Genomic DNA, 15,130 nt, shown 5'->3' with positions numbered 1-15,130 from the left:
CGAGACGATGATTAATGGGGGAAGTGTCATCTCGGCAGCATTTACTTGCCCCGCCCCTCTCCTAATAGCCATTTTTATGTTAAACTTGTGTGATTACATGTCATAAGTCTCTTTTGTCACACATTAAGGGAACCTGCCTGTTAACCACATGTGTCGGATCTTATTACGAGCTCGTTTTAAATCACAAACCCAAAGTACGGGGGCCATGGAGGGACAATTTACCCTTCATGTGAGCATCGAAGCAGCACCCTGCTTTACCGCCGCCAGGGATTTAGCTGTGCTGGCAGCGGTCTAATCTAGTGGCACGGGGATGTCATCTGTCATGTTAATGACCGTTTTCTATTGACATACGAGTGTAAAATGGAGTGTTACGGCTTCGCAGTGTCAACCCATTTGCAGCTAATTGTCGAGCTGTTCAACATGCGTCATGGCGCACAATTAAGAGCAGAGAAGGGAGGGCAGCCAGCCCATAATGGTGATTTGGCACCTTTAAAGACATTTCTGACAGTATTATGGTGGTTATGATTCAGGGCGCCGGAGACAACCATCTGCGTTGACATTCCTGCCACTGTCGGCGGGCTTCTACCCTCTAAATCCTGCTATTAATATACCGCTCGAGCAATGAACGATGTCATCAATTTAGATAAAGACATTTAGAAACTATAAAAATGGAGTATCTGAGATTTATGTGATTATGGAAATGTATAGCTCCCTCCAGCTGCTTGTTGTTCACCGACTGCCTGGCATCAAACTTCAGGAGATGGGGATGATAGCGGAGCATTAAGCAACTCAAGAGGCAGATGTGTTGAGTTGGTGGAGAACAAAACGGAGCTAAAACAGCATGAATGTTGCTCTTGCATTCATCAAGTGGCAAGAAACGCGACTCAAAGTGAATGTTAATAACATAAACTGTGTTGGAGGAAAACATTGTGCTGCCACACCAAAATAATTCATCATAAATCCCCTCTTGGCCTTTTAATTTAGTCTCATATTAGATTTGAATCTGTGTCCGCGGAAGAAAAAAATAAATACAGGCTGTCAACATCAACCCTAGGCTCCTTTTTTCATTCACAGTTGAAACTTATCTTAACACAATAAACCTGTCAATTAGCGTGTTAACAATGTAAGTGGTCTGCTAACAGTTTTGACTTCATGTAGAAAGAAAATTGTAGTTTTCCTTCCAAAACACAGCGCCGTGAAATTAACTGTCATTGTAAAATAGAAAATCTGTGTAGGTGTCTTGAAAAAAGAAACAAAGAAAGAAAAAAAACAGAGCAGTGACGCATTTAAATTCAGACTTTTTTTTCCTGCAGCCCGTCGCTGCTTTGTTCCCGCTGCCTGCTTCTTGCCTCTGCCCTGCATCTTGAACCAGACTTCATTAGAGCCTTTAAAGATGCTCTGGCCGCCGTTTGAAGACGAAGGGCAGAGTGGCGGAAGGAGATGCAGTACAGATTGCCAAGGCATGTTAGCCCATGTTTAAACTTGACGCTTGATTCATCTTTTAATGAGATTCAGCGCCGTCGCCTGGTGACTCGCTCACAGGTCAAAGGGATGGAAAGTTTTGTCTCGGCGTGGAGGAGAAGGTTGAGATGTTTGATTGAGTTGATTGTATGAAACCTCTTCATAGTAAAAGTGGAAGGCTGGTGTGTTATCTTGTATTATTATGTTGTATTATTAAAGCTCAGTATTTACTGATCACCTTAAAAAGTGGAGAAAATCTACGGCTCAAGGTCACTTCCTGATCCAATCTTAGTTTTCTAGCCTTGGTCGTTTGCCAGTTTACCTATTCGCCCCTGTAATCTCGTGAGTAGTGCAGAAAATACATTACCCCGGAATAATAAAGGTTTGTCATTTGAATTATGTAGCACCACAGCAGCATTTTGATATTCAGTCCCAGTATGCAGCCAGCGAGAGGAGGCGTGGGTCCTGTGTGAGACTGTGGGAGAATGGAGGAGAAATTGCTGGTGCTCTCAGAAATCAGGTTTGTGCATTTGCTCCTCCGCCGGCGTTCCCCCGCCACATATTGGACCCGTCCGCTGTATTAGTATGGATATCAGCTGTGCTGGAGAACAGGAAGTAAAGTATGTTCTGTACAGTTCTGTATGAAGAGAGAAAGGCAGAGATGGAGAGTGAATCTCCCTTCCTATGTGCCTGTTAGTTGAGCGCTTTTGTTTCTCATAATCTGTTAAAGGCAGACTTAATTCGAAACATGTTTTCTTATAGAAAAATGCTCCATAAAAAGGTTGAAATCCTCCATAAAATAAGAATATACCAACACAAGATGAGTAGTAACAGAAGAGACGATTTCCTTGTCGTCTTTATTCCAGCAGAGGGCAGCAAATGTGCAGCTCTCCTGTGTGATTGAGTCCATTTCACTGCCAGAGGGAGAATTCCACATGAATATAGCCAATCGTAATACTTTGAACAGTGGCAGTGACATCGGTGTCTAACAATCTGTGTGTTTCTAGTTTAATATGTGTGGTTTAATGCTTTTTCATGAACTAATTTAGTGAATGAATGTTGTTCTTCTTAACCTGCTCCCTCTTGCCAGCCAAAGTAATAGAAAGTGATCACATGATGGCGCCTTAAGTCTTATTTACAGGCATAAAGGTCCCATCAGCCCCGGAGTGAAAACATCAAAGAGCAGCGTGTTCTCAGATCCGAGCTCAGTGTGAAAAAACACCAACCCGTGACTCACTCTGTAATCCACTCTCTCCATTGAGCTCTAGATCTAGATTAGGAAACAGGAAATGTCATACTCTCACTCGAAATCTTCAAATTGCTGTTTTTTCCAAACACACACACAGAAGACATTTTGCGTGTGCGAGGGCTGCAGTTTTGTTTAACGATAGAGTTTCCTGTTTTTAACTGTGGGGAATCCTTGCTGGTAATCTGAAGATCTTCTTTAGATCTAACAGTTCTGTAGAGATTTGGCATTATTTGATGCTTCAGTGGATAATTATTCAGGCTGGAAACAGAAGCTGAGAAAATCTGGAAAAAACAGTGTATGCAAAATGTATGGCGCCTCCATTACCCAAAATGCAACAGTTTGGTTGGAGATTCAAGTGCAATATGCTGCTTTAAGGACAATATTGGCAAAATGGGAAAGACAAGAGGCCCCTAATTAAGACGTTCACCCACATATTAATATTATTATTACGTAAGAAATGTTTATATTAGATATATGATTTAGTATTAACTACTTTCATAATTGTATGGTGAAATTGTGAATGAATTAAATATAAAAAACCTTAATGATATGAACATGCCAGTAGTGACGGATGTGACTCACTCCCCTGGAGGAGACGTTCCCCTTCTTCTGGTTCTGTGCTTAATGGATGGGATTATGTGTGGGTTGATGCTGTTTAACCTTGAAATTGCTCCACCTTTTTAACTCAAACTGGTGACTCACCAGAGTGTGTAATGGTGTACGGTTTGTTTGATTGTTGTATAAGCGTGTGTGATGTGTCTGTAAAGCGAGTGAGTCTGCACCGGCTGTATTTCACGTCCTCTCGTTAGATGCCGTGCTGATGAAACGGCTCGTTATCATTTATACATGCGGCACTGAGACTCAACAGCCCTTTGTTTTTTTGTTTTTTTTTCTGTTTTTTGAAGATGAAGAAGAAGTGGGAGGGATTTGGGAGTTCTGATTCTGGCTCAGTGTTGTTTAGCTTTCTCATTTAGAACCATTCAAGTGGTGCAGTTCTAAGCCTGTGTTTTATTTGTGCCCGTCTTGTGTTGCATCTGGGTCACTTCCCACCACTATTTTTTTTTTAAACATTTTATCAAGCATTGTATCTCCATGAGAAAAGACGCCACTTCACTGCTTCTGTCACTTTTCATGGCTTTCATGCATTCTCTATATTGCGTCTGGTAGATTGTGCATTCTGTTTCAGTAGTGTTTTCTTTTTTTTTGCTTTTGTAGGCAAAGTACATGCAGACAATCTGCTGTAATACAACCAGCCCTCCAGCCTCAAATGCTAAGCTTCGACTGCTTATCATGTACTCCGTGTTGTTGCATGTTCCAGACTGAGCAGTAAATGCAGAGTCTGATATCTAAAATGTTTGAAGGCTGCCGACAAACTCATCATACGACCTCGTTATCCGTTTTGATCCGAAGAGTTCAAGGACTGACCTGCGTGATCTCCTTTCTATTGAACTGATGCTTCAGTAATATTGTCCAAAGTCAGAAGTGTCACCTTTTCAAAACCCACTGGAGTTTGTAGCTTATTAACAAACACTATATAACACTTTGCACTTTATATGAAACGACGGCTTTAGCTTTGAGATAAATGCCGAACTGAAAGCCCTTAGAAGCTTTTCAGCATCTCCCTGGAAGTTGACATTCAAAACGCACCTGACATTTAACAGCGGAAGCTGAGCTCCAAAAAAAAATACAAAACAAATCCAAATACACACAGTTGTTACTTTAGTTGTGAGCCCTAAAATATCTTGCTGCTCCAGGCAGGGGATCTTATTTGAATAAAGGATAAGTATAAAGCAGAGGGTGTTAAGAGGTTTAGTGATTGTTTAACTAAATGTCAAACAGGAGGAGGAGTTTTTTTTAATTTTTTTTAAATTGTTATGACACAGCTGGCTGAGTGTTGACTGAAAATGATGTGAAACAAAAGTAGGCAGCGAGAGTTTTAACAGAAGGAAAGCCGTGCTGATAAGAGACAGGTCAGGTTGGGAACACATGCTTCAGCATCAGACTTTATTTTTATCTTTATAAATGAGGATATAAATCAGCAGTTAAAAGTGTTTGTAGTCTTGTATGCAGCATAATGTGTTAACGGCTACAACACAGACTATTTATGGAGCAAAAAGTGGCAAACATTCACTGGTTCCTGCTACTCAAATGTCTTTATAGCGTTTGTATATAATTGTAAAGGTGTGAGGGGACGTGTTTTTCCCTCCAGCTCCTCAAGACGTCAGACTTCAGGGTCAAGTTGAGCACCTGAGCATGTGGAAACACAGCAGGACAACCAATTAAAATCTCCGGGTAGAAGCAGAAAATGTAATTTGCACAACAAGGTTCTCCTCCCGGAGCTGAAAAAACCAGGTTACCGTTTAACTTTTCTTCTGTCGACTGTGCCCGAAGGAGCAGAAATGCACTCTTCAAAGGTAGAGCTAGAAAGAGGACACTTCAGACTGTGGAGAACGATTTCACAGCAAAACTCTCGTACAACACAACCCTATCCCCAGTACTCGGATGGTGTTTTGACAAGAAGAGGGAGTGAAGATGGAAGCGCTGCTGATGGTGGATGAAAAGTGACTGCCGGTGATGGAGGAATAGCCCTCAAAGTTCAGCCTGTTCAAACTGAGGAGCAAAAGGAGTCTTTGAAGTGGGATCAGGAGCAGACTTGCCCTATCTAAGCCATCTGCAGACGCCCACGCTCTCCCCCGACGACCTGCCAGAGAGACATGCGTACGCAGAGAGGTGGACGGAAAAGGGAAAGACACTCAGAAGTAGTCAGAGGGAAGAAGGAGGGGAGAAAAAGAGAAGAGGAAGGAGGAGGAGGAGGAGGCGGTTAAGGAGAAAGATGATGATGAAACAGAAGATGGCATGAATGAGGGAAAGGTGGGAGAACGGAAGACAGCATGAGGGCGGAGGAGGAGAGGGGGAAGAAGGGATGAAACAATGAAGAGGAAGGCTGGGTTTTAGAGAAGAAGATGGTTGGAGAGACAGAAGTGTGAGATAGAGGCGAGTCAGACATCCGCCCATGAGGTCCTGAAAAAGCGGTGTAGATGTCTACTGCCTGACTGTTGGTGTACGCACTCCTACCACATGTGGAGGTGAGGAGGGATAAAGGCTGTGGAGCCACGTCAGCGGAGAGGCGGAAAGGAGATGCAGGGAAACGAGGCAGCGGGATGATGGGAGGATGCAGAGAAGAAACGTCACCGGGACTTTCCCCGAGCTCGTTTTCCCCTCCTCCCTGTTTCTCAGAGTGGGTGGTGGGCAGAGAGCCTTCGCGAGTCACGCACAGCAGCTCTCCACCTCAACTCAGCCACAGCGAAACGCCTCTCTAACAAGACCCGGGACTCCTGCAGGGAAGGCTGCTCACTCAGTCAGCAAATTCTGCTGAGGAAGAAGAGCGTTTGTTTCCGTCTGCTGTGCCTATCGGAGCTTTCAACTCTTCAAAAGATACAGTTTTTGACAAGTTTTCCCGTCGAGACCTCTTTAATTGGAGTCAAGCCTCCTGCAGTTCCTGTTTGTGGAGACGGAAACTTTAACTTCTCCCCCCTTTCTGTCTGGATTTTTATTTATTTATTTATCTTTTTACTGTTGCTTGTGTTCGTCTGAGGCCGTCTTCCCAATTTGGAGATGCGATCCAGTTTTATGCAGGTCAAGCCTCTAGCTCCACAGCAATGCAGCGTGAGTGTTTACAAGCTGGTGTTTGTGCATGGGGTGCTGTTGGTCTTTGCATCTGTTTTGGATGTGCAGCCTAAAGGGGTTACACGGCGTTCCCTGGGTGCCTTTTAGCAGCAAACATCACTTACATGGGAAGCGTGCTTCTCCAACAGCGAGGGTCTTTGTTTATAGAAGAAACTGGCCAGCAGGCCTAAAAAGTTAGGAGAAAATGTGAAAATACCAGGCGTATGGCCACCTTATTAATGGCTACACATTTGTAATAAGGAACTGTATTAACTGTTAATAAAGCTGTTATTGTAGTTATTTATAAAGACTACCTCGTTAAAAAGTGATACCAATAAATGTAAAAACCAACGACATCCACCACATGTACCTTTCAGCTAACCCTTCATATGCTAGCAGTCAAAGTTAATCGTAACCTGCAGGCAGAACAGAGGGCGGTAACACGTTATTAACATAAATATGCAATATAATAAATTGTAATGCTATTATTTTATAATTGCCTTTTCAATACAACCAAATGAAATCTTTGTGATAATCCATTTTCGCCCAAATCATTCTGAAACCTTTAGGTTTTGTACTCTTTTCCTCCTCATACTCCTCATACGGCATAAATCCGAACACTCTCATTATCACCCCCTTTTGGACAAGCTAAACTGCATTAAAAAGTCTTCGCTAATGACAACCGCTAAGTCCACAGATATATCCTCTCCAGGCTGAGCACCGAGATGCTCCGACCTCTTCAGCAGTAATTTCCTGTTGCTGTCAAGAGCCTTTTTAATTAGTCAGAACCGCTGGAACCATAACAGACCTCCCCGTACGCCGGTATCCACCTCCTCCTTTCACTTCTATATATATCACTCCGCTCTGAGAACCAACCGGCTCACCAGGGACTCCTGGACGTGTGTGTTCGAGCGTGCTCCGGCATGTTTGTGCGTGTCTTTTGTTCAAAAATGTTTGGGTGTAAATGTGTGTGTGCTGTGTGGGGATGTGTGAGTGGATGTGTGGAGCTTTTGGCATGCATGCGTGACATGAAATATTCAGGTGACAGGCAGGCACTCTGGTCCTGGAAATCCCTCCATCTTCAGCGCGCCTCATGCAATTATGCCGTCATGAGGGTCAGGTCAGATTCTGCTCCCTCATTCTTCACTAAAATGAGATATTTACAAGTTGGAAAAAGGACATAATGCACTAAATGTTACTGCATAGGGACGTAGATGTAGATGGAAGATAGGGAGCAGTGGAGGGGGTACAAAGAGTTGTTGCCCACAGGCTTTAGAGCACTTTCTGCATTATACATCAGCCTCTCTCTCTTTTTTTTTTTTTTATCTTCCTTCCTGCCTCGATTTACTGCAGGCGATATCAAAGGCATCAGCTCTTCTTCAACCCATGGTTTCTACTTGAATGCCGCAACACAAGCCAAGGACATAACGTCCGTCCTCCTTGACCAGTGCAAAGTATCCTCGAATGAAAGGCATTGTGTAGTTTTGTGCTGAAGGCTGTTTGAAAAAAAACAAGAGGCACTCAAGGTATTATTGTGCGGCCATTGCCATTATAACATTCTGAAAGTGGCTTGAAAGGTGGCGTGTCGTGCCTCAATGGAGTATGAGTAGGCTGCAGTGAAAAGTAAATGAGTTTGTGTCCTTTGGTATTTATAGGTTGCTTCTGTAACACGCTTCTAAATGAGCCGTGTGACCTTATCGTTGCTATTGACAGCTGGTGTTAGGAAATGGCTGCATCTTCCTCCTCTTGGCCTTTCCAAGTGACAGGTGTCACAGATAAAACGCTGAATATTTGGAGCGGTTTATATCAGTGGTTACAGACCTTTTTACTCCGCGTCACAGGTTACATACTGTATGTCGGTTGGGAGTAAAGAGTAGCTTTGGCTTCCTATTTTGTTTTATTAAAATCCCTTTTTTCCCCCAGAGGCTGTAAAAAAGACCAGAAGAAATAAGCATTTGTTTCCCTCTCTTGTGAGAAAGTGTGTTTTTTGTCACCACTATCTTTTTTTAGAGATAGTTTAACACATTGTTGGTTTTGGTCTTTTTATGGGATTCTTTTGACAATAAGACAAATATAGAAATGCCAACATTATCATCAATCATTTAATAATCATCATCACTGTAGTATAAAGTAGCTGTAAATGAAAGAAACTTGAATTGATTCATTAAGTAGATATACTGAATAGATATTTCAAAGTTTATTAGAAAATAAGAGGAACTTTGACAGTGATTCTCCATTCAACCTTCTTCTTTTGACTTAAATAGGTGGAAATCATTACATTTTCTATTATCTATTATTCTCTTGTCTTGTCATTTTCACAGCAGCACCAAGGACTGGAAGACATCAACCCCACTGAAGAGGTGACGGATACGGAGGACAACGACGAGGAGGACCTGGGTGTCCTGGACGACCAGCGGAGCATCATTCTCCACCTGCTCTCTCAGCTCAAACTGGGCATGGACCTCACACGGGTACGCCACTGAAACGCTCTTAGAACTACAAAAGGAAACCGTACAGACAGTCGTGAAATTCAAAAATCTCTCCGGGTTTCATAGGTGGTGTTGCCGACCTTCATTCTGGAAAAGCGATCGCTGCTGGAGATGTACGCCAACTTCATGGCCCACCCTGACATGTTCCTGTCGATCACAGCCGGGGCCACGGCCGAGGACCGGATCGTGCGTTTCGTCGAGTACTACCTGACCGCCTTCCACGAGGGGCGGAGAGGCGCGGTGGCCAAGAAGCCCTACAACCCCGTGCTGGGGGAGACCTTCCACTGTTCCTGGGAAGTGCCTCGCGACAAAGTCAAACCTTCGGTCCGATCGAACCAGGGCTCCTCCTGGGAGCCGAGCAAAGGCTCCAACAACACGCAGCAGGGCGACGACTCCCCGGGGGGCTGCTACAGAGTGAGATACGTGGCCGAGCAGGTGTCCCATCACCCACCGGTGTCTGGGTTTTACTGCGAGTGCCGGGAGAAGAGTATGTGTGTTAACGCCCATGTGTGGACCAAGAGCAAGTTCATGGGGATGTCTATAGGAGTGTCCATGATGGGAGAAGGTGAGCTCATCCACAACTACTACTTTACTACCTTTATGTATATACGTTTAATATTGCAAGTGGTTGAGGTGGAGCTCATTTAATTTTGAAAGTAATTGGGAAACATAGCTGTCAAATACTGGAGTTTAGTAAAGAATACAATATTTTCTCCTGAAATGCAACTTGAAAACAGCCCTTTATAGTCCCAGACCGTCACAGCCGGTCCTTCTTCATTACACCATGTTCTACCTGAGCGGGGACGCAGGGAGACCTTGAGCCCGATTGACTGAATGTGGATACATGAACTGATTCAGTCAGACGATCCGGTTTTCTGTACCTCCGACCGCCAGCAGTTCATCGTGTGCAAAAGGCCGATGCTGCCTATCAGAGAACACGGTGACCTTCGCCCCAGGAAGTATTGATTGCTGGATATATATTTCTTTTTTGCAAAGGCTGCTTTCCCCATAGCAGTTGATGCTGTATTTTCATCCATGGGCCGGACTGATTGGCAGAGATTTCGAGAGGTTTCGTCCAGCTGGATGTTGATTTGACCTGTGTGAAGTTCACATTTGCTTCTGACGCTAAAAGGATGGAAGGTTTATTAATTAAATACCAGTAGAATGATTATTAACTACATCTATCTGAGGCATTGATCGTTCATTAATGTTATCCAGTCCTGCATGGAGGCAGTAGATTAGCTCTGAATTTCGAATTTAGCACCTTTTAAAGGTTATTTAAAAAAAAGACTTTTGGAGCAATTTAATTGAACACTCCTGGCTGCCATTCTGTATAATACATACTTTTACTTTTCATCATTAAGTATATTTTACTTAATACATCTCTAGGCCTGTCACGATAACAAGTTTTGCTGGGCGATTAATTGTCCCAGAAATGATTGCGATAAGCGATAATATTGCCGTTTTGAGACCATTTAACTGAACGCTTGTGGGATTGCTGCTTTCACCACCGTCTACGATGAGCTTCCGTGTGTTTCGTCTTCCAGATCGATCCACCGTTCATCACACATGTAATGCATAACAGTAGACCTCTTCAGTAATGGTTGGTAATCAGCATGGTGCTCTTCACATGAGAACAAAGTGAACGCTATTCAGCAGCCCAGTATGGCTGCAGGCCGTTGCTGTGACCACTATGGAGCCACATGGAGTTTATACCCTCGTAGGCACTTTGCAGTGGAACACAGCTGCACAAGGACTCTCTTGTACACTCTTGTGTGTGGTGCGATATAAGAACTGAAAGCTATTCATGGACATGTGATGTTGTTGTTGTTTATGCCAAAGTAAATCTACTTATAGCCTGACTGGATGAGGCAGATGCTGATGTTCATCATGAGCATTAAGTATAATAACCTGGAGCTATCAACTGGTGTATATGAGGTTCTTTACAATGGGAGTTAATTGTACTTTGTATTTTGCATTATATGTAATAGAAAACAATTATTGCTTCCTCCAGTCAGGTTAAATAATGTAACTGTTGTTATTGCTTATTTCATGACACTGCCTGCTGTGTTTTACAAGGTACACAATGAAAATCAATGACACATAACTGGCTCCAACATTTTATTATGAAGTTAGACAAACAGGTAGTGTGCAGGGAAATCATCCGGCTCAACATATCTTTGGAAAGAGTCAAATTGTTACTGAACCCTATTTGAGTTATTGTTTTTTTTTCCTCACAATGTTTGACACATATTTCAACGAACATTTTTTTATCTTGTTTTCTCGTATATTTGTGTTCCATTGTGCATCGGCGGAATAAGACCTCTCACTCTTCTTCACCTCTCCTCTCAGGGGTCCTTTGCCTCCTGGAGCACGATGAGGAGTACGTCTTCACGTTACCCTGTGCCTACGCCCGCTCCATCCTCACCGTGCCCTGGGTGGAGCTGGGGGGGAAAGTCTCCATCAACTGTGTCAAGAGCGGCTACTCCGCCACCGTCACCTTCCACACCAAGCCTTTCTATGGGGGGAAAGTGCACAGGTGAGTGTTTCTGCGTCTTCATATTTGATTTATTTTCCCCTGCAATTGCAACACATACGATAAAATAAAAATGTATGGTATAGTATGCTGAAAATGTAATTAAATATAAATAAATAAAATAATTTGTCAAAAAAAATTATAGTGTGCATGTGAAAAAATGTTTTTTATGAAAAAGTGTTTACATTTCAAGATGTCTATTTACTGTTTGTACAGTGCGTGGGATTTATATTGACAGTGAGTTATAATGTACTATTTCATAATATAATACTGTGTTAAAAACAAAAATGTCACCCCATTCGCATTAGAAAATGTCCTAACACCTCAAACAATCTTTCTTTTTGGCCGACTCAGAGTGACGGCGGAGGTCAAACACAACCCGACCAACACCATAGTGTGCAAAGCCCAGGGCGAGTGGAACGGCACGCTGGAGTTCACCTACAGCAGCGGGGAAACCAAAGTGATGGACACGGCCAAACTCCCCCTCACCAGGAAGAAGCTGCGTCCCGTGGAGAAACAGGGGAGGACCGAATCCAGGTAGAAACACGTTAGATGGTCTCAATGGATGTGGAGGAGATCCACGTTACTTGCTGGGGGAATTTAATTGTTGTGCGTTTTTCTGGCTCGTAGGCGGTTATGGCAACATGTCACCAAGTCGCTGAAGGAAGGGAACATTGACGAAGCCACGGAGCACAAACACCGACTGGAGGAGCGACAGAGAGGGGAGGAGAGGCAGAGAGCAGCCGATAACAAACCCTGGACACCCAAATACTTCACTAAAGAGGTGAACACTAAATCTACTGATATTTTTGATTTTACGCCAGTGTGTAGATTAAAATGTTCCATATTGTGCTACAATGCTAGTGGACCAAAAAGACCTTCTCTGGCTTTGGCAGAGCTGAAGTTGCAGATTAATGGATGCATATTATTGGTTGAATTTGGTTTCTCCTAGCTGATGTAAGTCATATTTTGGTTTCCAGGAAGAATAAAACTTTCGATTTTCATATAAAAATAAGAAAAGTAATTTATTTTTTTCTCCATATAATATTGAATAGGTGAACAATATGAACACAAATATTATGTAAAAGGGCGTTTTTCATTTCAGCTAATATAACTTCAGCTTGATTCACAGATTGTTGCATATATTTCATCAGATTAATAAGCAAAAAGCTAATGCTATGTTAATTTAAGCCATGAGCATCACCTTTACGATTCCCCCTGTGGCTCAACCACAGAACATCTCTGAGGCAAGTAGCGATTTAGGTACCAACTAAAAATCTGTAGTCATTCTTAAACAACAACAAAACTGTTTTCACTTTTTATTGTAATTCATGCAGGGAGACGGCTGGCTCTTCAACAGCCCACTGTGGAAGTCGACCTGACAGCAGAACAGTCTTCTGATGGACAATAACGGAGATCCGTCGTCTCCACACTGAGGTCAGAGGTCAAGACGAGGCCTTCAGAGACCCTCGGACCTCAACTAGAGACTCACAAGAGCGACACTGTGGAGACACGAACAGGAAAGGTGCCAAAGCGATCTCCACTGTGCCAAGGTGGCGGTCGGAGCTCTTTGGGACAAAAGTACATTTTTATATACAGTTAATAGTATTGCTATTCAAAGTAGAGTATTTCTATTTTTCACCTTGCCAAGGCCTTTTTTGCACACGCACAGTAATGAAGTTTGCCACTGATGTTTTACTTTGTATTCGTTTTTTTGTTTTTTTATAACCAATGTTTTCTCTCGGACATTGTCGATGTTTGGTTCCAAGCTTTTAGTTTGTAACGCAGTGTTTAGACTTAATTGATTTCCTGTCTCACACGTAATACTGTAGCTGTAAATTAATCATTTATAAAAGCACTTTTACCATAGAGATGAATTTAATATTTTATATTTATGGCTTTTACCAATCAGGGTGGTTCTCTAAGAGCTTTACAGGAAACAAGAACACCTAAAACCGGATTTAAAATGAGATCAAGAGCTCAAACAAATGTACTACAGTATGTGTTAATGTGTTTTATTCAGTACATTACAGTGAGCTACTAGAAAGTAAAAGGTCCTGATTGTTGTTGGGTGCACTATGAATGTATCTGGGCACATTTTAATGGTTTTGCTACTTTTCCATCTTGTACCGTTGCACATGCTTTTTGTGTTTTACCTTTCGACGTTGCCACTTCGCTCCGTTTAAAGCGTTTCACCCACCGAGTGAGACGGCTCTGCATAACAGATGCTTTCCATTACTACCTCTTATTCAGCTATTCCAGCCATTAGTCACTATTATCTTAAAACAAAAAAAAACAACACAGGTTTGTTTGCAGCAAACGCTCCTGGGTCTTCTAATCTTTTTTTATATCTGTGCCCCGAAGATGGCACTTGTGTAATTAGGCAGCCCGCGCCTCCCGAAGTTAATACTCCTCCTCAGGTTGCCCGTGGTGATGAATATGGATGAGGCGGCTTGCAGAAACACACAATCATGTTCTTGCATCTGGGGTTTGCTGGAAGGTTGCCTCTGTGAAGATGAGAGGATAATCTAGCAGAATAACAATCGCTGGCAGCCTGTTGGATGGAAGGGGAAATGTATTTAGGTCATATTACTGCGGTGCTCACGATTTTCCCTGTTTCACAAACGACGTGGTCAATTGTCAAACGGAATAGCAGAAATTAAACTGTGTATCCACTTCACTTGTTCTTCACTTACAATTTATTTTTATGGCCTTATTTTTTTTTTTTTTATACATATTTACCCCACTTTAACTGCTTGTGCTTTCAGTTGTAAAATGTTCCAATTGTATTTTAAAGTCAGGTGAATTTTCCAGATGCCTATTTGTAGCTTATGTCATAACAGTATAGAGAACCAACCTGCAACCATTTAGAAATACTGTTCAATGACACTCGCCTTACATAAAACTTCTTTTTTTCCATGTATATCCAATAGGATCCAGGCTCACTGAAGTAGAGAATGATTGTGGATGAAGGAGGGATTGTCCGTTAATAAAGACATTCTTTTTTTTTATTATTTAACACGTCTCATGATTTCCTGAATGTACATCTGTTATGATCTCCTGCATCCAGGTGATTAGTCAAACTGTAAACTGCTATTCCTCAGTCCCTCCACTAGTAGGCGACCTTTGAGACATCTCATCCGTTGAGTTTGAGCTCAGTTTTCTTCAAATAAATGTACCATGGCAATCATGGACTCACGGTGTCCCAAACATGGAATATATAATCCTAATAACTAGAAGGGTGTGAATGGTGGTCTGTCTCTACATGTCAGCCCTGTGATAGACTGGTTACCTGTCTGTCTCTACATGTCGGCCCAGTGATAGACTGGTTACCTGTCTGTCTCTACATGTCAGCCCTGTGATAGACTGGTTACCTGTCTGTCTCTACATGTCGGCCCAGTGATAGACTGGTTACCTGTCTGTCTCTACATGTCGGCCCAGTGATAGACTGGTTACCTGTCTGTCTCTACATGTCGGCCCAGTGATAGACTGGTTACCTGTCTGTCTCTACATGTCAGCCCTGTGATAGACTGGTTACCTGTCTGTCTCTACATGTTGGCCCAGTGATAGACCTGTCCAGGGTGAACCCTGCCTTCGCCCAATGACAGCTGGGATGGGCTTCAATGGCAACATGCTTGCTAAAGACAACAATGGCAACATGCTAGCTTGAAGACAACAATGGCAACATGCTAGCTAAAGACACAACAATGGCAACGTGTAAGCTAAAGA

At 42.8% G+C, this 15,130-nt stretch overlaps 1 protein-coding gene across 1 annotated transcript in view; it reads left to right on the top strand.

Moving 5' to 3' along the window:
- Positions 1-14,570, top strand: part of osbpl10a (oxysterol binding protein-like 10a) — a 48,880-nt gene extending 34,310 nt beyond the window's left edge. Inside the window, exons 8-13 of the mRNA XM_084033031.1 lie at positions 8,698-8,847; positions 8,932-9,430; positions 11,218-11,404; positions 11,756-11,938; positions 12,032-12,185; positions 12,739-14,570. Coding sequence (XP_083889157.1) covers positions 8,698-8,847; positions 8,932-9,430; positions 11,218-11,404; positions 11,756-11,938; positions 12,032-12,185; positions 12,739-12,783 — 1,218 coding nt within the window. The 3' untranslated portion in view covers positions 12,784-14,570. The remainder of the gene's footprint in view (positions 1-8,697; positions 8,848-8,931; positions 9,431-11,217; positions 11,405-11,755; positions 11,939-12,031; positions 12,186-12,738) is intronic.
- Positions 14,571-15,130: the final 560 nt, after the last annotated feature.

Source organism: Eutrigla gurnardus, assembly GCF_963514095.1.
Source record: "Eutrigla gurnardus genome assembly, chromosome: 17".
In the NCBI taxonomy this organism is placed as follows: Eukaryota; Metazoa; Chordata; class Actinopteri; order Perciformes; family Triglidae; genus Eutrigla; species Eutrigla gurnardus.
Note: the sequence above shows the minus strand (reverse complement) of the source record. Positions and strands in the feature narration are given on the sequence as shown.